General features: G+C 37.3%; 1 protein-coding gene across 1 annotated transcript in view; it reads right to left on the bottom strand.

Annotated features, from left to right (window-relative positions):
- Positions 1-11,250: 11,250 nt before the first annotated feature.
- CFAP46 (cilia and flagella associated protein 46) overlaps positions 11,251-27,810 on the bottom strand; it is a 75,719-nt gene continuing 59,159 nt past the window's right edge. The window contains exons 42-56 of the mRNA XM_057408665.1: positions 27,603-27,700; positions 26,824-26,903; positions 26,257-26,408; positions 24,321-24,442; positions 23,837-23,919; positions 21,964-22,128; positions 20,128-20,204; positions 19,510-19,570; positions 19,383-19,418; positions 18,791-18,893; positions 17,169-17,281; positions 13,991-14,072; positions 13,225-13,361; positions 12,641-12,727; positions 11,251-11,874 (exon numbers count right to left, since the gene is read on the bottom strand). Coding sequence (XP_057264648.1) covers positions 11,744-11,874; positions 12,641-12,727; positions 13,225-13,361; positions 13,991-14,072; positions 17,169-17,281; positions 18,791-18,893; positions 19,383-19,418; positions 19,510-19,570; positions 20,128-20,204; positions 21,964-22,128; positions 23,837-23,919; positions 24,321-24,442; positions 26,257-26,408; positions 26,824-26,903; positions 27,603-27,700 — 1,527 coding nt within the window. The 3' untranslated portion in view covers positions 11,251-11,743. The remainder of the gene's footprint in view (positions 11,875-12,640; positions 12,728-13,224; positions 13,362-13,990; positions 14,073-17,168; positions 17,282-18,790; positions 18,894-19,382; positions 19,419-19,509; positions 19,571-20,127; positions 20,205-21,963; positions 22,129-23,836; positions 23,920-24,320; positions 24,443-26,256; positions 26,409-26,823; positions 26,904-27,602; positions 27,701-27,810) is intronic.

The raw sequence follows: 27,810 nt of genomic DNA, 5'->3' as shown, positions 1-27,810 counted from the left end.
AGATTTTGTTTGGTTTCTGTCCTGGGTTCTTTTGTTACGAAACAAACAGGTACTCCCCTAACTGTGGGTAAAGCCGTTTTCCTCTTAACCTGCTGGAGATACACAACAAATGTTTATTTGAAAATGTTTACCAGCTCTCCAGCATTAACATTCCCTGTCTCTGCTGGGATGCCGTCTGTCTTCTTTGATACAAATAAGGAGTAATAAATCTGTGGGAGTTCTCATGTTAAAATACCTTCAGCAGTGCTGTTCAGGAGAATACCTTTTTTCCTGCCTGTCAGTCGCAGAATAGTGTTTGAAACGCGTGTACGCTTTGATGCATTGGTATGGTCCAACCAAACAATATCAGCCCTAACACAAAGTATTACAGAGGTCCCAGAAGTTGATTGCTAAGTCTTTCAATGTAATACAACAAGAAACTTAGAATTAAAGGGAAAAAAAAGGGGGCAGGTTCTGCTTTCGGATTTTGGGGGTTTTATTGAGTTGCACACAGTGACTGGAAAGACACCTCTTGCATTATGTGATAGGAGCACAGCATGAACATCTTACCCTACACAAAAATTAAGTAAGTTATGCAATGGATGGTGTTAAAGGCCTTAAGATTTCATGACTCAAAGGTGTGAATGCTGCCAAAGTCAATCTCCTCACACTTGGTTGTGAACTAATAAACAGCCTCTTGTGTCCTTGGATGTTTGTTTTGCCACAGAAAGCATGCCTGGAAATCACACCCCTTCTCTCAGTTTTATAGCATTATTTGCAGTTTCCAAAATTACCAGTGTAACGCTACTCCATTATTCTGCTTGTGATCATTTATTACATTTTAATGATGTAACCTAGATAAAATAACTGACCTTCCTATAAATCGTCCATGACATTGGGGGATAATTACTTTTTTGCTTAAAAGCATCAGCAATAATCCACCCATTTACTTGTTTACAATGGAAATAGCTTTTTTACAAAAATAGAAATTGTGGTTGCCATAAGAACTACTACTGTGTTAGGAGGTGATGCTGGTTCCTTTGGGGTAACAGTAAGAAAGGCACTGACACTCTAGGCAAGCTAAATGGTTTATTGAGTAGAAAATGAAAATTACGGAAAATTTAATTGCAACTTGAGGACCCTTCTGATGCTGGGAACCCCAGTGGGAGCTCCTACAAACAGCATAGGTAGTGTTGCTAAGGGTGGTGCATACAAAATGTCACAGAATGTGCTTAGCTTATATAGCAGGTCACTCGTGATAACATATGGGTCTCTACAGCCAAAGCCTGTGGTTAAACTCTGCCTAGATTCTGGCTGAAACTACTGTCTCCTAGCTACAATGTCTTCTGCAGTGGTCCACCACAGGTGCTCTGCATTTCTAGTTGTACCAGCATTTTCTTTTGGGGGAAAAATTAAATCAAATCTCTTCTCAGGGCTGTATATTCCACAGCCAGAAAGCTGAGGTCATGGCTGAGCTCTGGCATGGGGAAGGGGAAGAAAGCTTTCAAAATCAATTATTTCAGTAAGAGAGAAAATGCTGAGGTTTAAGAACAGATCATCCAGGCTATTTTCCATAGGCTCAAATCTAGAGGAAGAGTACATTTTAAAATGTTGTAAGATCAACTCACCTCACCCACCCACTGGCAAGGAAGAAGGTGAGGGCTCAGTCACTGCATGATGTCTTGGTGCACTTCAAAAACTTTTCATTCTTACTCCAGAAACAGACAATGCCGTTTCTCCAGGGATTCACTACTGCTTTTTGTAGATACGAATACCTTAACATGCAGATTTTGTTCCTTCTGAGTTTCTGTTGCCAAGGGCTCTGAAAGCAAAAAGGCAGCTTAGCAATCAAATCAAGTTTGATAAACACATTTCTCTGCATTCCTGGCTTTAGCTGCAATATTAATTCTTGCTTACCTTTGCTTCCTGCTTTCTCTTCCAGTCACCACTTCTTCAGGCTCAGACCAAAACCCCAAAACAAAACAATTCTCATGCTCTCCTTCAGCTTGCTCTTACCTGTAGATCTGTGACCCCACTCAGAGGACACCTTTTCTCACAACAAATCCACTTACAAAGGAGAGAGGATTTTAATGGGATCCTGCAGCGAGATGATGCGACTTGTCTAAGCCTAAGCAGGTCCAGCATTCACATATGCTTAAAGTCTCCATGATATTCCTCTACCACTATTTTAATCACTTGCATTGAGGATGAGAATGCCATACCACAGATGTATACAGGGCAGACAAATTTATTCATAGTCTAGATAGAGGAAAAAATACATATTCATTGGTTAAAACCTTTTCTGTTTAAGTTTGACCTCAGTGAAAATGATTATCCAAGAAAACAGAGTCATGAACATTAACAATATTTCTCATCTCAATTATTGAGAAATATAATTTGTAAATGATTAGTGAAGATTCTTAGAAAATTTATGATAATGTTCTTTATTATAATACTTTGTATTATAAATTGTACTATTCTTTCTCGTTATTACATTTATATTGAAGCCTCTTTCCTTTTCTTTGTCACAAAGAGTTAAAATCTCTAAGAGAATTTAAGAGCCTTTCAGTAATTTGGCACATCAGTTTTAGCTCAGCTATTATCTAACTGCATCAAGATATTAATGTAGTCATCTCTCTTTAGTCTCAATGAATTGCTATAAAAATGTCAAACAATTAGATTATATTGGCCAACATAGCCCTGTTTGATTGAGTACGGGTGTAGGCCACGTCCCTTGAATCATACTGACGAAGAAGCAGAAAGGCTTGTAGAACTCCAGTGCAAATTTATTTCAATATACTTACCATTTAGGTTTCTAATGTCAGTACTTGCTATACGAATAACCAAAAAATGCTAAATAGGTGTTTTAAGATGGAATAAAAGTCAATGTCATTCAGGACAAATACTAATGAAATCTGTTGGAGGAGAAAAAGAATAGCTATAAAAAATAGCACAGAAGCCAGTATGCTGGTATAGACATAGGCACTGCTTCATTGTACAGTTGTGACTATACCAGAACAGCAAAATTAACCTCTCTCTGACTCAGATGAATAGTGCTGCTTAAATTCTGTCTCTGCCTGGACCAGAAAATAGAACACACACTTTTGTGTCAGAAAAACAACCAGTGTATAAATACTTGACAGAGATATCTGCTTACAAATGCCTCAGTGTTGGCTTCCATGCCATTTTGGAAGTTGGTGACTGTGGACTTCCCTTTTTCTGCACGTACAATGCGTGCACCCAGTTGCATGTGAGCCCTGTCATGGAAGCCACAGGAAGGTAGAAGTCCCTACAGATGAGGGGGCCTATAGGGATGCTGGAGAGGGACTCTTCATTAGAGATTGTAGTGATAGGACAAGGGGTAACGGGTTAAAACTTAAACAGGGGAAGTTTAGATTGGATATAAGTTGGAAATTCTTTCCTGTTAGGGTGGTGAGACACTGGAATGGGCTGCCCAGGGAGGTTGTGAATGCTCCATCCCTGGCAGTGTTCAAGACCAGGCTTGACGAGGCCTTGGGTGATATGGTTTAGTGTGAGGTGTCCCTGCCCACGGCAGGGGGGTTGGAAGTAGATGCTCTTAAGGTCCTTTCCAACCCTAATTATTCTATGATCCTATGATTCTATGAAATACCTCTCAACCATCTGGTGTCCACGCAGACCACATGTAATTAAAAGATATAACAGCTGTGCTGTTAAAACTTAAAAGCTGAAAACAGTTTCTGTTCCATACATGATAAAAATTGAGTACTAGGTTAAGCTGTTCACCTTTTGTTACAAGACACACATAATAGGCAAAGCATACTGGCAATCTATCTGCATGGCATGGTCTTCCTCAGCTGAAGAAGTCTGTTCCCACACCACTCCAGCAAATCTTTATCCATGTGCACCTGTGCTAGTCTTCGGTCTTGAGCAGCACTGCAGGAGAAAGCACTCACCTGTGATGTTAGGTTCTAAGGTTACAGCCTGATCATCCTAAACAGAAAGGCCCAGTGAGGATCAGATGAACAGTGACAGAGAAGAAACTTTAGCAACCTGAACAGTGTAAGGAGTCGAGCAAGTGGCTACTCCTGGGGCTATCAAAGGACAATCAGCCTGTTGTTGCCCTGGGATGAAACTTAACTGAGATGGGTCAAGAAGAGAAACTCCCTGATCATGTGCACTGCAGACCGAAGGGGGTAATTGCCTACCGAAGAATATAGGATGTAGGGAAAAACAGTTCTGTAGTTTCAAAATCTAGTATGAGATGGTTTAAGGTGCTTGTGGGAATTAATGAGACTTAAGAGATGTTTAGTGGAAAGACTAATGCTGGGGAACAGGCAGGCTCAAGATGCATCAGGTGCAGGGAGATGGAGGGGAAACGGGCTAAAGGAGGGTGATTGCATATAAACAGGCTGCTATGTTGTATGTTGTCTGACTTGAGACCTGCACCTAATAACCACAATCTATTCTACCTTCTCATTAATCTCACTTCTAACTATATTCTCTGTGTGTATGCTCTCTATTCCGAAAGGGCGTATGTAAACATGAATAAGCTTCCACTTGCTAAGGTAAGCTAGTGAGTAGCCAGTGAGTAGGACAAAAAATCTGAGTACCTGCAACTGGAATAGGGACATGGACATCCAGGGCTTGTATGTTTGTGTGCTGGCAACTGGGGAGATGACGTACTGCATAGACTGAGAAACAGCAACTAAACTTTGATCTGACTCACATGTCTGGGTTCCAGGGAACAGCTCACCAGCAGGAATAGCTCGGAGACAGAGATCAGGCAAGAATGTGTAATGGAATACAATAGCAAGGCTCAAAATGAGACTAAAGTGTCAGGAGAAAAAACTTCCATTTACTTTCACGAGACATAAAAGTAGTGGCTGGATGTGTATGTATATGACAATGAGGGCACCAGTTTACGTTTCTTAGACTTGTGGCTGATGCTTTAGCAGGGCACTAATGCAGGCAGGAAAAACTGAATTTGCTTCTTTCTTGAACAATCATTCCATAGCACTCTAGCGAAGGCAGTGAAGGATGTCCAGGGTTGGGAATTTGGGAAGTATTACTCTGCTGAATACAAATAACTCTGCATGGAAAAAATGGCACTGTTCTCTCGAAACCCATTCTGAACTGTCATTGCATTATTTCTACCTGTACAGATATTTCTATCTGTAATATCTGTGGATATTACAGACTGGGTAGGTGAGAGCTCCTACAGGAGTCAGATATTTTGTTGTACCTTTCTACCAATTATTAGTCAATGATGAAGACGACAGTGTGACTTCTAAGTAACATCGGGTCCTGATTCAGTGACCATGTTTGAAATAGTTCTTCCTTTATTAAATTGTATGACAATATCATGCTTATGGCTACACGTAATTTAGCTGCTACCTCACTGTCAGGATTAACAAAATGAGTACAGATAGCCATCTATGTACCTCAGGGGCAGCACACTTCATACTTTCTTGTATTCTGTAAGCTACTTCAAGATTTACAGGTCCAGATGAATTCTGAGGACTAGGCAGAACTACAAATATTTTTGGAAATCCATTCTTTCCTTCCAACAGAAACTCGTAGTTAATTCTCTGACAGTGCAGGGACAAGGAATTAATAAGTACCTGTCACATCGGTAGAACAGACTGTTCTGGCTGCTCCAAGAACTCAGAGAACTTCGGCAGACAACCTCATCAATAGCAGAACTAGGGCAGGATATTAAACTATGTTTGGAGACAGTTGACTAGCTCCATGAACGGCACAGTGAGTCCTGTTGAAAGTCACAAAAGATGCGTATCTCCCTGAAGTGGCCTCCATTTCAGCTGTGAGCTGGTTTCCTGTGTATGCTTTTACAGTGGAACAGCTTGTTGTACCCCCTGTGTGACCATGTGTAGCTTGGTTAATATACCCAAAACAGCAGCTCCTAACTTGCCTTGCTGTATTGTGGACACCCTTTACGTGAAAACAGGTGCCAGCAGTGGAACTGGCTTTGGTCCTTGTGGTGCAAACTGTTGTTTCAGTAGCTGAAAGTAAGTGGAAGGAGGTGATCCTGTCCCTCTACTCTGCTCTCGTGAGACCCCATTTGGAGCACTGTGTACAGTTCTGGTGTCCTCAACATAAAAAGGACATGGAACTGTTGGAACAGGTCCAGAGGAGGCCACGAGGATGATCAGGGGCTGGAGCACCTCCTGTATAAAGACAGGCTGAGGAAGTTGGGGCTGTTCAGCCTGGAGAAGAGAAGGCTGCGTGGAGACCTCAGAGCAGCCTTGCAGTGTCTGAAGGGGGGCTGTAGGGATGCTGGGGAGGGACTCTTCATTAAGGACTGTAGAGAGGACAAGGGGTAATATTTTACATACCAGCAACACTGTTAGCATATCATATGGCAGGTTTGTGAAAATGGGATCAAAAATTATTCCCCATACCCCAACCCTCTGGACACCTGTGATTTGTTGTTTCCTTTCTTCTCATACTTCAATGAAGACTTCTGTGACTACTGCTTTTGAAAATAGTACCTACTAGGTTTGCAAGAGACCACCCACATCCTGCTCTCTCTGGAACAGGAATACTTTATCTACTCATTACCTAAGTAATGACTTGGGACTTTCAGTCTGGTAAACATTTCAGGGCACATAAACATGCCTTCAGGTTTAACTTGACCACATTCTGAAAATCCATGCTAGTAACTGTTATTATATCTACATAAAGACACTTCAGTTGGAGGCATGAATTAATACCTGAGAGGTGCTTTAAAATGCTCTTCCTTGTGTCTTTACAGCCATTGAGCTGGTCTTTCATTTACAACATATAGGGATTTGTATTCATATTAGTGGTTGGCTCCCCTCTGACATTCTATTCCTGGATAGCTTTCAGGTCAGACAGGGTGCCAAAGCAGAGGTCAGAAGGCTTTAGCAGGTTGTAACATCATTAAATTAGTGTTCAAATTCAGATGAATGGCCTTAAATAGTCATGGGAATGTATCTTTACAACAATCTCAAATCTGCTCTGATTTCCCTGCCTACAAATACCCACAGCCATCAGCTGCTAAGTGCTGGCATCTGCTCTACCACATCCCTTTGTAAAGTGGGCTGAAAGACTTACTGAGAGGACAGCTACCCTAACTGTGGAGAGAGGAGCAGGTGCAAGGATAAATCCTACAATTATGGCTTATGGCAGTTGAATTTTAGAGCAGCTACACTTGGGACTAATGACAGAGCTTCTCTTTTGGGATTTTTTTCTTTTTTGTTTGATCATTTTGTAGCAAACTTGCTGCAGCTCTTCCCTGCAGCCCATTCTGAACTACACACTTCCCTTGGACACCTACCTCCTAGTCAAATTATGTTCTTGTCCTAGAATATTATCAATAAATTCACCATGATTTTTTTCTTCTCACATTTTTTAGATTACATACATTTTAGCTGACCAATTCTTTTCATGCTCAAATATATTACAAAATGTCATTTCTGTTATAAAAGCTAATTGATAATGTGATTTGTTATGTTGCTGAGACATAATTCAGAAAGTTATTTTAAAGCCGTTGATACATGGAATAGCACTAACTCTTTAATATTTCTTGTATGAATGGATACAGTACAAGGGAACGATGTGGTGCCATGTAGATGAAATATTTTCAGAAGCTTTTATTCTTGTTGTTTGGGCTCGTGCCAATGTCTTTCTAGGAGAGAGCTCATATGTCCTAAGCTCTATCTACTGTAATTTATTCCTTGGTCATTAGTGGGATTTCTTTCCTCCAAGTTGCTGAACAATATATAATACTTTGAAAATTAGGAGCTCACAGTCAAATAACTGGAGAACATTCTCTAAAGTACTCCTCCAAAAAGTAGAAAAATATTTTTTATTTAGTAATCTTTTTATTGTTATATTGATTAACATAATAAAAAGAATTTCTTACTCTCATGAGACCTGGCTGGAGTACTGCATCCAGTTCAGAGGCCCAGTACAAGAAACACATGGACCTGCTAGAACAGGTCCAACTCAAACCGTTCTGTGATTCTATTTACACAATATTAATACTAGGATTTCCCTTTTTGAATTTGCTATTTGTATGTACTTAATGAAGGGTTTAAAATACTCATGTCAGTATTTCATCACTATTATTCCCATTGCAGTTATTAGGGAGTATTCTTTCTCTACAAAATCTTATATGAATCAAAAGTCTTAATTCCATTTTTGTATCTGTAGCCACTACGAGATAAACGTACCCCTCTTTGCTCCTTCTGTGCTGCACACAGATTTCTTTTGCTTTTATTGTCACCATCTATTGCTTCACTCTGTGGGGAGAAAGCTTGCTATTGTTAGTCCAGAGAATTTGCTGCAAGAGCACCTCACATCTTTGGGGGTTTGGGTATTTTGGGGGGGGGGGGGGGGGGGGGAGAATTTTTTTTAATTTGATTTTGGTTTGATTTCAAGCCTCGACACAGCCTGTTTGAGACCTGGCATGTTTTTCGTTCCATGAGCACAGAAGACATTTGAGAAACTATCTATTTTTCTCTCTCTCCTAATTCTAGACCCCACATGAGTGGGTGCTGCCTTATAATTCTCAACTGATGGCCAAATGACTCAACAATAAATGGAAACATTTCAATTTGGTCTTTGAATATGCTCTGAACTATCTGTTTGTCATGTCCCATTTCTTGAAACAGAGTTGTTACACCTTAAAATTCTTAAGTGGGAACTATTACATTTCTGCAAAAACTTCTAAATTGTGGAAAATGTGTGTATCACAAAGATGCTTTTTAAATACAGAGACTCATTAGGCATATTACAGTGCATTTATCATTAACTAAGTGGGGTCTTTTTATGTTTCCTAATTAAAACTCATGTTTTGCTCACAGAGGAGTCCTACAGCCTAAACTTTCAATCACAATCTGAGGAATATCAGGAAAAAAAAAGCTTTTAGTTCTTTATTCAAATCAGGTTCTGAAACACAATTTTTCTGCAGCATTCCTTCTCAATCTTCCTTTGTTCAGTTCCTTCATAATTACTGTCTTTAACAGATAAACATACTGAACTCTAAAACTACATCACCTGAGCTGCTGCATCCTTTCTCTGTCTAAGCACCAGGTTCTCCTTTATTAAATTGTCATTGTAAATTTAAAAGAAATATAAAATGTATTAATTCTTCCATGCTCCTCTTTTTTTTTGAAATCATTCCAAATTCTACTAAATATCTTTTCCTGAAGTGACTCTTTACATTTGTATGATTATGCCACTGCTCACTGCTACAAACATGTAATGGAAAAGAAGATACTATTTCTGGTACTAATTCCTGAAGGAATGAACTAGATGTCTTCTTATGTCACAGAATCCATATCCACTGTCACCTAAAGTATAGTTTATCATCTACTCGTGCAGTCCTACTGCTATTAATGATTTTACTGAGTGGTATTTAGCACAGTAATATAGAGAATACTCTCCTAACACCCCAGGCAATATGGTTATGACCACACTTCATGGCTGTAAGTCAATTATTTTTTTACTGCCTCAGAAATGCCAATCAGACATATGTAATTATGCATGCCATCCACTTTTATTATACCTACCCAGTATACATTGCCTATTTGCAGGTATTCTACCACAGTTTCTCTGATTAGTATTTCCAGTATCTTAGTTGCAACAAGTAAAGCTTTCAGGTCTGAAGTTTCCTGGATAAGGCCATAACTCTTTATCAATGCTTTCTCATCAAGTAGTGCTGTCAGATTGTAAAGAAATTTTTAGTCATACTCATTCATCTTTCTGACAGAGGTTGTTGCAATGTAGTTAGGGCTAAAGGATCTAATACAAATGGGAATATTTTTGGAAAAAAACACTTTTGTAGATTAAGTAAGTTATTTCCATCAGTTTCAGAAATAAAACTACAGTAGCAAACTACTGAATAAGCCCACTGTACCTGGGTATCAATGGTTTTTCTAACCTCTACAATCTTGCAGTTTTTATCCTGGATTGTTCTCATTATACAACACTATCATTTCTAAAGCACAAACACTTTTCTGACTTGACTATTTTTGAAATCTCTTATTGCAAGAAGATGGAAGTTAGTACAAATTAGTGAAAACTGTCACATAGCAAGGCAGACAAGGCTTCAGGATTCCTCTTGAATATGCTGATTTTTAAAGCCTTTTACATTACAGAAAAGAGACAACACTAGAAAGATGTCATTCCAGGTAAGAAAAGCAATGAACAGCAAGGAAATACAGTTTCACAGCAATCAATGTGTTGGAGAATAATGTGGAAATTAATCTAGGAAATAATTAAAACAATATAGTGGACATTTGCAATACCAAACAAGTGTGGACATTTGCTTCATTCAAGCGAAGTTGCTTCTTCAAACTCAGAAATCCTTGAGCTTCCCAAATACCATGCCTGCGAATTTAAAAAAGCAGCTGTGTAACAGTGATGTAGTGAAAAGGTACCTGGGAAGATCTAAACAGAAACAAACAAATAAATGTGAGAATGTGGGGAAAGGGACTCATGCCAATACCTGGTGAAACATGACAAGTTCCAGACTTGAAAATATCTTACACTTAATCCTTAATTTTCAGGCTGGATAACTTAAGTACAGTCTAGGATCCCTTCTTTACTTAATTTGTATTGCTACTGAATGCCCAGATACATGCCATAAAAAAATATGTATCCCCTATGTCTAAATAAAGAAGAAAATGACATCTAAAGGGAATAAAAATAATGCATGTTATAGAACACAGTTTGACAGAGCAGTATATAAGGTTATCTAATTAAATTGTAAGAGCACAGGGGAATGAAGCACAAAATTCTTATTCTACTGTGTGAATAAAAGAAAGTATTTTGCATGTCATGATTTTGTAATTATGGTCTATATAGGCCTATAAATCTTACCAGGTTTTAATTAACTATAGCACAGCAGGTAGCCAAGAACAGTGTCTTTTCAGTGCCATTTTAATGATCTATCAGGCACACAAAAAAAGTGTATCACAGGAAACAGACATCACCATTTTATTGGGGGGGAAAAAAAGAGGAGAGTCTTAAAATGGTTTTCACTGCAATAGTGATCATAGCTTCGTATTTTCCACAAATGCTAAATTATTTTATTTCTATTTCTACTGTTACCATTACAAATACAGCTTTAAAGTACGTATTTGAAAAGTGCATTGTTAATTAACAGAGCAGGTTACAAAATCTATACAAATAATGACCTTATCTGGGATTTTGGAATAAGTTAATATAGCTTCATATGTTATTCAGGAAAACTATAGGAAAATAAAGAAGGTGAAACTTATTGAACATTTCTGTTTTCTAATTAACCTGCAACTACTGCTACGTAAGAAGTTAAAAATCGATTCAAGTCAAATGATGTTAGTTGGTACATTTTTAAGCTATGCTCCTGTTAAATCTTCCATGTAAGAACAAAATACATCAAGGAAAAGTTTTTGCAAATGGAAGTACTGACAACAATACATTCCTATTCCATTCATGCATCAATGCCCAAAAATACCTGCCTAATTTCCTTTAAAATGTGTTGGTACTCACCAAATTCTCCTAGGAATTCATTGAGTTCAGAGTATTAACTGAAATCTCTAAATTCTATGTATTTTATATTTTTCTGACACTTTTTCTAATATCGAACTGCTTACATCCAAAATTTAAATCAGTCTATCAGCAACATGTACACTTTTTTTAAGCTCACCTCTCCTTAGGCCATATAGAATAAAGCATCTACTACAACTTTAAATGCCAAGTTTGCCCTGTGCACAGTGTAGTGGCATTCCCAGTAAGAAAAGTCTGACACAAATTACATAATAATTATATTGGGTAAACCATATAGCACACAATTGAAAAAGGATGGATGAGTTGCAGGAAGACTTGAGGAAGTGGTCTGTTCTTCTGCTTTGTGTCTAGGAGAGCTGAGAGAATCCACTTCCACTATAAAAATATTTTAAAAAACATTATTTCTGAACACAACTGCAGCGATCTATCACATCTTCTCTTTCATTAACATTTGTGGCTCTCTTACATTTTTTTTTATAATATTAATAACTGCCAGTATATCCAACAAGCATTTTCTGAAAAAAATAACCCCAAACCATAAAACTAGGCAACATTTCTGACTTGAGCTCTCTCCCTCTTCAATTCTATGGCAGTGTAAGTTATAACCAAAATTTATTGCATTTACCCTTAAGAGGTAAGTCCCATACAATGAAAAATAGCTACATAATTTTATAAACAGTATATTACAAGTTGATTTATTCAAAAATCCTTCTCCCCTCTCCAACAGGATGCCAGGTGGAATTTCATATATATAGTGTGCCCTTTGCAATGCAGACTGCCTAGTCACTGCAGGTTCAACTGATCTTTTTGCAGTCTATAATCCATACCATTTATATTCTTCATGTCATGCTCCTGAGGTAACTTTTCAGTCACACTACTTCATTTTATAACATTTTAGTGGAGTGTAAATTTTAGCTTTTGGTCAGCTATGACAAAGTCTCCTTCCAAATTTTATATATGTAAATACAGAGACTCCAATTATAATATTGTATCAGTGGTCTTCCCAGCCACAATTCCTGTAAGATGTGTCAGGAAAGATTGTCACAGCTCATCTGAAAGATTTCACCTATATCACTGAACTACCCATAGATCTAGTTAACATGCACAGGCAGTCTTCTCTACTAAGCCTGTTAATTCTTACTTTCAACAGAATCTCTGTCTCTGTTAATCTTCCTCTTTTGAAGGCTATGGACTGTCTGCCCAGTTGTTCTAGCAATGCTCAACAAATCTGGAAAAAAAAAAAATGATAGTTTCTGTGAGTTTCCAATTAATGTTTTGAAGACAAGAAAATACAAACCATAGAGCCTGGTGTCTCCACATTTAAAACTTAACTAAATCCGTAAAGGTATCCTGTTTCATTATCTATCTCTGAAGATATAAGTTATCTGTAGCTTTTGTTTTCCCCATAGTTTATGTAACTCCAGGGTACAAAGTCCTAGGGCACTGCTTCTCACCGTAGAAATCCTATTCTTACCATATGACCGCAAATAAATTCCCCTCTAAAACTATTCAAGTAGGTTACTGTTCTGTTTGAAACATCAACCTGTCAAGAACATGGTGGCTCCTGCATGCAGATTACCTCCTACAGAAACTCCAGACAAAATCTGGTGAGGAGCAAAGGAAGAGGAGAGATAGGAGATGAGTAGATACACATGCTCCACGAGTGCATGCATACAAATGTCGGAAATAACATACCTGCAAATGAAGCCGAATACAAATACTCACTCTCAGACAGTATCTCTAGCCTTTCCGCATTCTCTTGCAAGGTAGTGTACCACTGGTTGGCTATTATAGAACGAACACCAGTAAGGCTTAGAAGCATGGCTGACTCTGTTGGTCTCTCTATCGCAATACATAGACAACTGAAGAAAAAAAGTCTGAGATCACTAAACTAAAAACAGAAGTAATATATCAACAAATACAACTAAATGTACAATGCTTTTTAATAGAAGGGGAAAGGGCATGATGGACTGCATTTTCTTGTATGCTGAGCATAAAGTCTTTTCTAATATTCATACAACACGTTAAATTTAATACAAAAAATTTAGGTAACTTCCACCTATATCTTTTCATGATGCAGTTTCACCATGTGATTGTCCCTGTCATGTTACTGTTCTGGACTAGTTGAAGGAATTGTATTTTGTTTTGGTCTAGGAAATGGCTGTTTGGGGAAGGTAGAAAAGTAAAAAGTATTATTAAAAAGTATTAAAAAGGAAAACACCCGGAGGTTGTTTAAAAACTTGGAGACCTGCATAATTACATTTGTAGATGTGTGTATAATGTATTTTGCACAAAAATAATTTTAACTCACACATTGTTGCATTGATTAAACAGTATTTTTAGAGAGGTGAACTCTTCCCTGAGGTGTAGATATAAGCGCTTCTCCTTGGAGGAGTAAATGAAAATTTTTGCAACTTACAATTTTAAATTTCCTTTGCAATAAAAATAATCTGCCTTCTTGTGAGCTTTAAAGAAATAAACTTTATTCTACCTTTTGTGGCTATCAGAGTTTGTAATTCTTTGATGACTTTGCTTGGATCGCACCAGATCTAGAAGTATCATCAAATGGCATTCTGGAAAAAACAGTATGTTATAGCACTGGTATTTGCACTAAGAATCATAGAATCATAGAATAATTAGGGTTGGAAAGGACCTTAAGATCATTCAGTTCCAACCCCCGTGCCGTGGGCAGGGACACCTTATGCTAAATCGTATCACCCAAGGCCTCGTCCAACCTGGTCTTGAACACTGCCAGGGATGGAGCATTCACAACCTCCCTGGGCAACCCATTCCAGTGCCTCACCACCCTCACAGGAAAGAATTTCCTCCTTATATCCAATCTAAACTTCCCCTGTTTAGGTTTTAACCCGTTAGCCCTTTGTCCTGTCACTACAGTCCTGTCACTACAGTCCCTCTCCAGCATCCCTATAGGCCCCCTTCAGGTACTGCAAGGCTGCTATGAGGTCTCCACGCAGCCTTCTCTTCTCCAGGCTGAACAGCCCCAACTTTCTCAGCCTGTCTTCATACAGGAGGTGCTCCAGTCCTTGATCATCCTCGTGGCCTCCGCTGGACTTGTTCCAACAGTTGCATGTCCTTCCTATGTTGAGGACACAAGAACTGCACACAATGCTCCAGGTGAGGTCTCACGAGAGCAGAGGGGCAGGATCACCTCCTTCGACCTGCTGGTCATGCTCCTTTGGATGCAGCTCAGGATACGGCTGCTTTCTGGGCTGCAAGCGCACACTGAAGCCGGCCCATGTTCATTTTCTCATCAACCAACACCCCCAAGTCCTTCTCTGCAGGGCTGCTCTGAATCTCTTCTCATTATGCCCAACATAATAAATATAAGTAAATCAGACCTTTCATAAGTTAACAACTTTCTTAGACACAGCCTAAGCAATATAAAATTTATATATTTCAGCAAAAATTGTCAATTATTACATAAAATAACAGTAATAAAGTAATCCTAATATTACTTGAGGTAGCTTTGATACACTATTCCACATTATTCTGCAGATTGTTTTCCTATGCCACCTTAGTACAATTAATAATGAAGTCCTTATTACAGGCTAATGTCCTATATAACTGAACCCTGTAGTTATAAAATCTTGTTAGAGGTTATAGTATGGAGGTATGGAAATGTTATCCATCGTACCTCCTTTATGGAAGTTAGGACCAAGTAACACCTCAAGCATTCCTTATTTTCCTTAAAAGCCTCCAGTGAAATAACTTAGAATTCTCTTAGAATTAAAAGCTTTCCCAAGAAGTTTGATTTGCTGCAGCTTAGACCTGTTACTTAATTCTCCTAACCTAAGCAGATGAGAAGCAAATTACCTTTCTGCTTGGAAAGCCTTTTACCTACTTGAGAACTATTATCATGTCTCCCCTCAATATGTTAATCTTTCTTCCTAAGTATGTTTTGCATGTATATATACATATGACCGCACACACATATTTATTAATAAAATGATGCATGCTAATCTGTGGTATAGACTTCTGACCACTCTTAAAAGTTTTCCACTGTTAACTTATTCTATTTGGTCAATATTCTTCTCCAGCTGAGAACTTTGCAAAACTAAGTAGAGTGGGGAATCATTTCATGTATCTTGCAAATGACACTCCTTTATTAACCCTATACACAGCTTAGGGTTTGGTTTCTTTTTCCCTAGCAATATGATGTTTAATTTGTGATACATCTCTCGACTCTATTCTGTAATTCTGACCCTTAAGCAGCAATCCCCTAATTTATTCATGTTTAACTGATTATTTCTGCTTAAGGGTAACACCTCCCTCCAGCCTTTCCTGAATTACCCCCTGCTAATTATCCCCATAAAACAAGGTTAATTTAGATTCTAATCCTGCATTTCAGGAGCTGCTGAGCCACCTCATTCTCATATCCTGGTTCAGCAATGCTACATTCTATTTCACCATGTAAATGACCAGCAACAATATCTAATAACACTGGGTCCAGGGTATACCCTCAGAAACCTCAGACATGGTTCACTGTTATTAATAAAAGTACTTTTAACATAAAGATTGTCTGTACAATAGATTCAAACTCAGCCTGCAAGACAACAGTAATTGTATCAGCTAACAAGTAAAAGTTGTGTAGGCAGTCAGAAAACAAAACAATCCTTTGAGACCTAAAATAAATTAATTTCAGATTAGTTAATTCTCCATTAAAGGAAGATGCACTGGAGAATCAATCCTGGCATACCTTAAGAGCAGGGCACAGGGTGAGGGTTAACAAGGAGCTCAGGAATGTTCCAAAAGTTGTGAGATCTGTAATTATCTCATCTACGGACACCTGACCTTCAACTTCAGGAGTGACCAATGTATGTAAGAAGACTTATTTCTTATTGATTTCCAGTAAATAAGTATATTTACATATACATGTTTAAATCACTTTGAAACATCAATGCTTTCCGAAGAAGCTTCCTGTTGCTTTGCAGGGCTTCACAATCTGATGTGTATTGTCCTCCTCCATTTTACATCTCAACACAATATAGGAATACAGCAATTCAGCTACCCTGACAAATTCAGCACAACTCCAAAGTTGAGCTTCCTCCAGACGTGTAAGGGGAACAGGAGCAGAAAGGAAGATTGTGAATCAAAAAAACCAGTCCTGAATCTGACCATTATGCTACAACACCAGAAAGACTAAATAGTTGTGAAGCAGAGAAAACAAAAAACAACCACCCTTCTCAGAGTCTACAACTGCTCCATAATAACACAGTAATCATTCAGCATTAACCCAGTCTTGACAGACAATTCTGCTTTGCCTCGGTGGAGACTGAGGAATTTTGTTGAAGGGGTACTGCAGAGGTTGCTCTTCACAGTAAAAAATACTTCATTGCCAAAAATTAAATTTCACAGAAAAGGAGAAGAGTTACTGGGAAAACCATCAGGTAATGACTCAATTTTTGCCACTTAAATTCTAACATTTGGAAGTGGAGAAGGACTAAACTGACTTGTGCGGGATAACAAGAAAGCTGTGCAACAGAATACAATCTACAAAATGCAGAGTTTTCTGGATTAAAACCCTGGATCTTGAAAAAAGCCCTTAAATGCCGACATCAATACCATGACCATGATACAGTGTGAAATATACACAACTGGGAACAAAAGGTGGTGCAATTAAGAAATATTTTTAAGTTTGCTTATCTTACCTGGGATATTCATAGCAACCAGTCTGTTGAGTAAAATGTGAGACATGAATCTCTCCATTCCATAGAACAGAAATGCACTGCAGTTTGTCAGCAGCTGCTCCCATTCAGCTTGGCTGAAAGGAAGAAAGAAGAAAGAAAGGAAGCTAATTTTGTGGAACTATTTTACAAGAGTAGTTTTCAGAAATTATCCAGAACAAACACTTCAGTACTATTTACTCCAGAAATGTTAATAAGAAAAGGCAGCATGCAAAGCAAGGAGACAGACAAGACTGCAGAATTCTATGGAAAGTGCCATAACTCATATAGATTATTAGTAACAATTATTTTAATAGAGGCATACTTACTAACATCTCATAGTAAACAAGAGGCACAGTGTATTTTTTGATAAATACTAGACTCTCCTAAAAACCCCCAGTTCTACAGCTTTGAAATAACAGCATTTAGCCTAACATTCAGTTGGAATATTCATGTATGCATCCATCAGGATATGAAAGAAATAGGTTTCGAAAAGAGATGGTACTAATCAGCTTGCTGGCAGCAAACCCCATGCAATTTGATAGCAGGCAACAGTCTTTTGTACCTGTTATTAAGAAACACTAGAATGATGTTACTTAAGTAGAGATTTCAAAAGGCTGACTAAACTAGCATTTATAAAGGAAGGTCCAGTTAATGACTGCATTAACACAGGACTCGACCTCCTGAGATCCCTTTTATCAATCCATTGCTATGATAATAGAATCATAGAATAGTTAGGGTTCGAAAGGACCTTAAGATCATGTAGTTCCAACCCCCCTGCCACAGGCAAGGACACCTCACACTAAACCATATCACCCAAGGCTCTGCCCAACCTGGCCTTGAACACTGACAGGGATGCAGCACCCACCGCTTCTTTGTGCAACCTGTGCCAGTGCCTCATCACCCTCACAGTAAAGAACTTCTTCCTCATATATAACCTGAACTTTCCCTGTTTTAGTTGAAACCAATTCTCCTTGTCCTGTCGCTAGAGTCTCTGACGAAGAGTCCCTCTCCTGGATCCTCGTAGACCCCTTCAGATACTGGAAGGCTGCTCTGAGGTCTCCACGCAGCCTTCTCTTCTCCAGGCTGAACAGCCCCAACTCTCTAAGCCTGTCTTCATACAGGAGCTGCTCCAGCCCCTGATCACCCTCGTGGCCTCCTCTGGACTTGTTCCAACAGTTCCATGTCCTTATGTTGAGGACACCAGAACTGCACAGCTGACTCAATGTGTGTGTAGATGCCACAGGTTTTAATACTGGGATTTAAAAACAGTTATGAACAAAGCTAGAGATTACATTTATGCTTACATATCATATTCATCAAAGACAGCAGCAGTAGAATTTTTGTCAAAATTTGATTATCTACATATATAGCAACTTTGATGCAACCAATCTGGCTAAGTCACTTTGTGGCATGGTTTTTCAGACACCTAAAATATTGAGTCTACAAATCTAAATATATGTTTGAGACAAAGACAATGGTTACCTACGCATTTATCACCTCAGGAAAAAATGACTTTATTCTATGACTGAAGCTTCTGGGTATAGGCACAATTTAAAAAAAAAGAAACATGAATAAAACGTGAAAGCAGATAAAATGTTACAAACCTTGGAACATGTATGCTGCCAATAACTCCTTCCCACTGCTGTGTAAATAGGTCACGGTATTTTTCTAGGATTTCCTTTATTTTTAGGGAAGGACTTAAAGCTTCTGTAACACAGAATTTCATCATTATATGCTTACCATGCTACAAAGGATGCTAATCTTAATTTCAGCAATTTTGAAATGACAATTCAGGGGGTTTTAGGCCATCATAAGATCTTCAGTTTTTTGAAACTTAAGCCTGTCTTGTAATTCCCATTTGAAAGGTATTTTTTATAACTGACAAGGATCATTTGTAGACAGGTAAAAGATTTTAAACGCACAAACAAAAAATTCTAGATACCCTAAGGAAAGCATAAAGTTTTGAAAACACCAGAACCACTCCACCAGTTCTGCCCCAGGGACTCAGAGAGGACTTAAGTCAACGGAGAAAATAACCAAATGTCCAGTTTGCTAAGCAGTGCTAAGCAGCATTGCGTTGATCAAAAGCTAAGCTTTTTTTGTCAGCATCCTGATGTCATGACTTCATTTTCTGTTACAAAAATTCCTAAATTCCATGAGTAGTTTGTGGGGAAAATATGATTTATTATAGATTACCTGCTTCTCTTCCTTCATTGTAGGGGTCCACGATATCTGATAAACAGTTAAGTGTAAACAACACGATGCAAAGAACAAAAAAAGGAAGTTTAATGATACACTTAGCTAATGGTTTGTGAAAGGATACATTTAAAACTATTTGTATCAACAGGCAAGCAATTAGAGGGTAAATCATGATTACCTGGAGCCTACAATTAAAAAGAATACAAATTCTATTACATGTATAAGTCTCAATCAAGTAATGACAATCTTGCATTCTTTGTGTCAAACAACTAACAAAAAGATGCTCTAAAGTTTTGAAGGTAGGATTAAAAGCAGCACAATACTCAATTGTCAATGGAAATTTAAAACATGAGCTATTCTGCATTATATACAATGCATACACTTACACATCTGTGTGCACATGTATAGATCTATATGCATACATACATATATATTCATAAAAATAAGTGCATACACTATATAAATATACTATATTGCTGGGGGAAGTATTTTAGTAACATTAAGCAACTTCCTTGGTGAGTTGTTAAATATGTCACATTTACACAAAGTATGATTTTCAAAGGAACAACTCTGTCATTATTGCAAAATCAAGAAAACCCCAAATTCCTATGCAAAGACATGATATTTATTCCAGTTCAGAATAATAAGCTTCCATGTAAGCCACTTGTAGTTCATTAACACTTTTTATAGAAAAGGAAGAGCTACTTCTATTGCGTTTGTTTTAAACATGTGCCAAGTTCACCTTTTTGACATTCTTTTTCTGATGAGCTTTTGGTTTTGTTCCTTTGGATATTCCAACATCTGTTTTGACTTCAGACTCTGTGGAATTGAAAAGAACAGATTTTAATTTTTTTTTTTTAAAGATATGGGCAGTTTTAGAAAATACAACTTTCCTGAAGTACTACTTGTGTTTGTAACAACTGATGTAATAACAGTAACGGATTGAACTAGAAAATAAGAATTAATTTCACACCACAGCAAGGAAAGGACATTCCCCAAACCCTCTTGCCTAAAAATAATTTTAAAGTGGAAACCAAGTGAGAAATGTGATCTCTTAGACATGCAAATGCTTCATTACATTGCAGAATCAGGACAGAGCTGAACAGTGATTATCAAAGCACTTTCTACGGCTATTGCCATATCGATTAATTGTTGATGTTACTGGAATAACTGAAGTTTCTGAGACAAACAGAGATCAAAAGGAAAAAGAAACTTTCATATTTGAGTCTGATTTTTTTATTTCTTTAAGGAATGTTTAAAAAGCACAGAAAACTGACTTGTATTTCTCACTGTATCTGTGACTATCACCCAAAGTGCATGTCTTGGCCAGTTATCAATGGAGGGCACTGCAAGTTGGTGGATGTTTGAGAGATGCATTATCACTCATATGGCTAGTGCTTATCTCCTCACTCAGTGCTATTTGCATAATTGCATAAACAGAGACTTTTCAAGTCTGTTTCCTTTCATTTATCCACTTCTAAAATCACAAGTTTTCACTTTAAAAATGGAAAAACAGAAATGAAAAAAACCCCAACACATGTTCTAAACCTCCTGTTTGTAACAGACCTGTACCAGTATATGAGGGTATATTTAGACTAAAAATATTCTAATCGCAGATTATTCAGTTTTTTCCCTTTAGAAAGGAAAAGTGAAATGGAAGAACAGAGGATGGATTATACGGAAGGCACTAAATATTACAGATATAAACACAATACAAGAACTTATCCCAAACAGAGTATTTTCATAGTACAGGGTGAGATTTTCTAAACTTAGCCTAATTTTTAGCTTAGGTCCACTAGTTTTAATAATTTCAGTTAAAATGTGTTTTTATCTATGCAGGAGCAAAACGTGCCTTCAAATTTTTAACTTCAGTAATAAAAGGTATCTTTGATTTATAAAAAAAAATGTTTAGTGCCTGGATTTATTACTCACTTTCAGAATAAGCAAGAAATGAGTTTTAAGATGCCATAAGGACAAGGTTACCAACTGTCCAACTACCTCACTTAACAAACTGATTTCACTGAAGAGCTCATACAGGGTGCATTTGCAGCAATGAAAGTCCATAGACAGCCTGTGAGATATGGTTTTGGTCATGCATAGTAGAAGAATCAATGGACTGAAAAAAAAGGAGCTCTTAATGTAATCTTAGCTACAGAGAGAGGAGGCAGCTCAATTAAATGTTTTCATGCTTGATATTTTCAGCAAAGTCTCACACCAATGTTAAAGAAAATTAACAGAAGTCTGAATTCTTACTTTAGTTTTTTCACTGCAGCTAAAAACAGCTTTAAAGAGTTTAAGACCATACTTGTATAACTGAAACTTTGCAAGCCAATTTATGTTTCACAGAGTTTTACATAATTCTTTAATATATAGATGTTATTTTAAATTAGCTAGCACTGCAACTATGATCAGCCTGTACATTACTGAAATAAGTCTACTGTACTATCTATTCCATTTAATATACTGCAAACCTATTGCATGGGGCAGTCTTCCAGTAAAATATAATATACCATTCATATTATTTAAATAATTTTGTTCACTGCATCAGTATGCTAATGCAAAGCATGTTTAATAGTACCTGACTTAGCCAGATGTACTCGATTGTACAGAATCTGGAGAGAAAAATCTCTGGATACAGAACTTACTCCTTCCTCTTTAAAGATACTCAGAGCTTCCAAAGGCAATTCCATAAATAATGTATCTCCTAGTAATACCACACATAAACCTAAATCCACAGGTGTACCTGAAGAATGTGACAGAACATGACTGAGATTTAGTAGTTCTCAATATGCATATAAATAACTGAAGTTACATGTAAAACTTAATTTCCTCTATCATCATTTTACTGCGGATTAAGCGCATTATGCAAAAACATTTCTTTTGATGCTGTTACTCCAAAGACGTCAAAATTTTATGCATATGCACTTGTGAGCACTGATTATTAGAGGAAAAAATATCATAGAATCATAGAACAGATAGGGCTGGAAAGGGCCTTAAGATCATCTAGTTCCAACCCCTCTTCCATGGGCAGGAACACCTCACACTAAACCATGGCACCCAAGGCTCTGTCCAACCTGGGCTTGAACACCACCAGGGATGGAGCATTCACAGCTACCCTGGGCAACCCATTGTATTAATAACCAACCATCTCAGATTGAAGACCAGGTATATGCAATACATTCAAGAAAATTATGTTTGGAAATGCAAAGTTGCCTTAGCAGTGTTTGGCTAAAAAGTATTGCATTGTAAAGGAGCTCTTATCCAATACCAACTCTGCCTTTCCGTAGGAAACTTCTTTCTGTTACTCACTAAAAAAGGACTGAATATCATTATAAAAACATTTTCCTGTTCTACACAGAAGCAACAAATACACGGAAGACAAGTTAGTCTTTGCAGAACGACATAAGCAGTCAGATGCCAGATTACAGAAAGATACTCCTGCAGGTAAAAACAAATGCATATGTGTATATTTTTTTGGTAATCTTTCACTGAGAAACTTCAGTGCTCCCCACCATAAAGAAAAAAACTCATTTCCAAAAGCAAGCCATGGACTTCATTGCCTCTTCTCCTGGAACATGTTTATGGACAGATTCCAGCATTAGGCTTGTATTACTGCAAACAAAAAATTAAAAAATGCAAAAAAACCCCTGTGTGAGAGTTCATAAAGTAAAAAGCTGGAATAGACAAAACAAAGAGATCAACAGACTTAAAGTTCTTCCTTTTAGTCTTTCTCCTGAAAAAAAAATGGTTTGTTATAAAGCCATTATATTTAGCTCTCTAAAGCCTGTATAATGATCGGGGACTGGAGCACCTCCCGTATGAAGACAGGCTGAGGAAGTTGGGGCTGTTCAGCCTGGAGAAGAGAAGGCTGCGTGGAGACCTCATAGCAGCCTTCCACTACCTGAAGGGGGCCTATAGGGATGCTGGAGAGGGACTCTTCATTAGCGACTGTAGTGACAGGACAAGGGCTAACGGGTTAAAACCTAAACAGGGGAAGTTTAGATTGGATATAAGGAGGAAATTCTTTCCTGTGAGGGTGGTGAGGCACTGGAATGGGTTGCCCAGGGAGGTTGTGAATGCTCCATCCCTGGCAGTGTTCAAGACCAGGTTGGACAAGGTCTTGGGTGATATGATTTAGTATAAGGTGTCCCTGCCCACGGCAGGGGGGTTGGAACTAGATGATCTTAAGGTCCTTTCCAACCCTAACGATTCTATGATTCTATAATTTGGAATACTGTAAATACATGCAGAAGGACAGCTCAACCCAGCATATAAGTGACCTTTTGGAAGTATACTAAACTACTTGACCTGATACAGTAAACAGACAAAACTACTGCAGAAGCCTTTTTCTTCTCCCTGGCTTCAAAAAGACTGAAACTAAAATGACAGGATTCTGATATCTGTTCCGCGACACACATATATACATATATTGTACTCAAGAGAGCATATACCCTGTGCTGTGGAGTGTTTGGTGTTTTGATCTTTCATTTTCATTTTTCTTGATTCAGCTGCTGAAACTGGTGTGCTCCGTTCTCTGGGAAGAGGAATTACAGTGAAAATATTACCAGCACTAACACTTACGTAAGTAAAAGTTTTCAGAGAAAACAAACAAAACTGCTTCAATCTCAATGAAATTTTACATAAAGGATGTACTCCCTTTGGAGTTCCTGCGCTCTTTACTATTTAAATTATGATGTTTCATCCCGAACACTATATTGCATAACTTAAACTGGAGAAGAGTGCCTGTCAAAAATGGCCATTAGTCTATCATGGTTCAATTCTCTCAGTCTTGCATATCCTGCATATATTGTTTTTCAAGACGAAAGAAGTTCATTCAATGGGGTCTATTCTTGCTGAAATCACTCCTGTATTTTCAGGACTTGAGTTACCATTTTATTTTCACAAATGATGATAAACCAAGTCTAAGTGTCTTACCTGACATCAGAAAAATCAACATGTGACAGCACTGGTTTCAGATATTCTTCCATCATTTCTAGTATTTCAGAGAAATCTGATGTCAAACCATGTCCATTATCATGTATTTTCTCTGTTGGAGTCTATTGCACATATTGCAACAAAAAAAAAGAATACTTACAAAATGCTATTCAACATAAGGATCAAGGCTAATGAAACATCATGAAATGGAAAATACAGAACTATTCAAAACTACTTTACTTCAAAACATCACCCTTATCAGCATTTTGCAACATATTCTAACATAGGAATCAGTACAGGATGTCAATATTTATTATTTAAGCAACTAACATACTCCTGCAAGTTCAGTGAGAAATGACAGGGAAGTCCAGCAGAAAGGAAAAATACTCAGTAGTGGGACTCCAAATAATGGGAAGAAACTGTGAAAGCACAACTTTGAGAAGTAAACAGAAACTGCAAAACTGATGTAGAAGAAGCAAATGAAAGTGCATGGAGAGATCAGTGGAGCCCATTTTAGAAAAAAATAAAGAGAATTAAGAAAATAGGTAAGGAGAGAATAGAATCATATAGGAGAAGATGACACAAAAAACCTTAATCTTCCAGAAGCTAATAAAAATGGAAACAAAACCGAGCGCAACTAAATGGCAAAGAATGTGGGTATTAATGAATGGACTTCTCACCCACCACTCTCTTTGTGTGACTCTGGGCAGGTTGCACGCGTAATTACTGGAAGTTTTAATGCACAAGCATTTTAAAAACCTAAACCAATTCCTTTTATTTTTGTGTCTGTGTGTCTTTTCTAACTGAATTTATCTTATCACCGTTTTCTTTATTTACGCAACTAAAACAATCTTTACATAACTTGCCATTACAAAAAAGGCTGCCCATACAGAAAAGTGATCATTCATCCATCTGCATTAATTGATTTTTGAACTGAAAGAAGCTAACATGATGAATAGAAGAGTATTATAGTTCAAGAATCAGATGTGTGAAAGTTGTAGGATTAAAACAATCAGCACTTGAGCAGAAAATTTAATCTTATCTATAATTTTTACCTTTATATTAATGATGGAAACAGGTCTATACCAACTTTTGTTAATATGCTATATTTAACAGTGAATTTTGATATTGAATAACTTAGATTTTATTCAGTGTGACCAAAATTAAAGAAAATGGGAATGCTAGGAAGTAGACTTCATGTGCAGAAAACTTTCTAATGCCTTGCAGCTTAAAAGCTTAGGTGCAAGTCACAGGCTTTTCCAGCGCACCTTTATGCTACACAACTTGTGTTCACTGACTGTGAAAAACAATGTTCTTATAGAACTGAGCCTTCTTGCAGTAACTGAAAGCTTTATCATCTAGAATTTGAGTGTTTATAGCTACAAACTTGGAATTCTTGGAATTCCAAGGGGTGTGTCCTTGAAGCAAAATTTTGTGACTAACACTTGGATCAACTCGTCCAAATAAACAGCTATGCTGCAAAAGATATTGCAAGCCTTAGGAAGAAACTCTTCTGTGTTGAAAATCAGTAATAAATTTCTGGCTAAGACAGTCTTATTTTGATTAAAGGGTTGAGATCTGTGATCTCACTTGTTTTCTTGGGACAGCAGGGCTTTCATGTGATATGAAAGGCAATGTACATTTGAAATGCAAAAACTTGAATGTACAACACATTTTCAAGTAAATTGATCTCAACTGCCTCAATTTTAAATTCTGCTAAACTATGGAACATTTCAAAACTGCTGAATGACAGTGGAAACAGTAACAGAATAACACAGATTAAATTTTGAAGTAGATTACACAGCATTTAGCAACTATGAAGCGCAGGGATGTTACACTTGGAATAAACTCAAAGTTCTGCGTGAAGGTGTTTACAATAGCTTTTTAGTACATGTTTTTCACCCTCCTTTAAATATAAGGTAATCAAATGTATTACCACATCCGTTTTGGAGACACAGCTTTGCAAGTTTTGAATGAAAGTCTGTTTAACATAAGTCTTCACCCTTCGCTGCTTGTAAAGACGCACTTTCTCCAACAAAATGCAAAATGCATCAGGATTCACAGGAAAGCGATAAACTTTAGCTTGCACTATTTTAAAAGGAGGATAACACCATCTTAATGCTCCTTCTTGAAGAAACAATTGTACAGAGACCGTAAGTTTCTAAAGCCACGATATTGTTTGAAAACTAAATAACTGTGTTTATATGTATATTTAGCACAAACTACATACAGAAACATGCAATGAAAAAATTTCTACAATTATTTATCTGTAACAACTTTAGCCTTCAAATAGAAACAAAAATTCTCTAAATTGCGACAACATACATTGTATCTGATAATAAAACACACGTGTTTAGGTATTTACTTTCCTCTGGCATTAATAAGAATTAAAATTATTTTTAAAATTATTGTAAAATTCTACTAACTGCAACAGTGAAAGATCTGAGCCTTCTCATAACATCAGCACAACGATTTTTAGCTGTTAAACGTAAGAAGCACTTACCCATTGGCTGAGTGGGTTTTCCTCTTTGCTGCGCAGTACTTACTTTTGGCACCTCAATCAATGAGCTGTACAAATGTGATCTATGGAAAGCAGAAAACTGCTGAGTAGATTATTTACAGTTCAGCTTGTTCACATGAAGCAAATTTATTAGATGAGCAATTATTACCCTCTAATTTAATGTGCTAACAAATTTGCTCACAATGCAGTATTTACCCCTACCTGGGGTGCAAAACCCTGCCAAATCTAACTGGAACAAACCGAGTCCTGTAAGGAAGGTTCTTTCATTGCTATATATCCAAAAAGGTAGATTTTAATTTGTTCTATGACAACTGCTTAAGGCTTTTCACAATTGGTGAAAGCCCTCACAATCAGGTGCCACAGCTCAGTTTATGAGTAGTCACTAACTAGGCTGCAGTAATGAGATTGTTTGTGGCTTTATAAAGCTAAATAAAACCCCTCCTGACATTTTTAAGAGCATAAGCAATAAGAGCTGGAAACTTAACAGAATTTAGAGAGATATCAAGAATGGCCTGAAGCCTTTCAAGTGATCTCTGGAGATTTAAGAGATAATTAGGGAAATCAGAAGTATAGAAAAACATACTGCTTTGAGCTGCAGATATATTTATTTAGATATCAATTTGTTCATTATCCTAAAATTTAAGTCCAGCAAAATTAGAAGCAAAAAGCAATAAAGAAACAACCAAAATAGTGATTATTTACAGGTGAAAAGACTGCATTTGTAACAAACAATGCTAAACAAAAATTATGAAATTTTATACCTGTCTTCTGAATGCTGAAGAATAATTATGTAGAAATTAGATGGCAATTTTTCCATTATATTAAAATGTTCGACAGGAATACAGAGATTTCTCCATGCCTGAACAATAATTCAAAAGCAGTATTATTTTCATAGGTTTTATAAACCCCAATCTCAGTTATTTCACCAGAAAAGTGGTGACAACCCTAGGAAAGAAGGTGCTAATATTT

This window comes from Pezoporus wallicus, unplaced genomic scaffold, assembly GCF_028554395.1.
Source record: "Pezoporus wallicus isolate ANWC-B61680 ecotype Strahan unplaced genomic scaffold, APGP_CSIRO_Pwel_v1 contig_13954, whole genome shotgun sequence".
Taxonomy (NCBI): Eukaryota; Metazoa; Chordata; class Aves; order Psittaciformes; family Psittacidae; genus Pezoporus; species Pezoporus wallicus.
The sequence above is the reverse complement of the archived record's forward strand: the minus strand, read 5'-3'. Positions and strand labels throughout refer to the sequence as shown.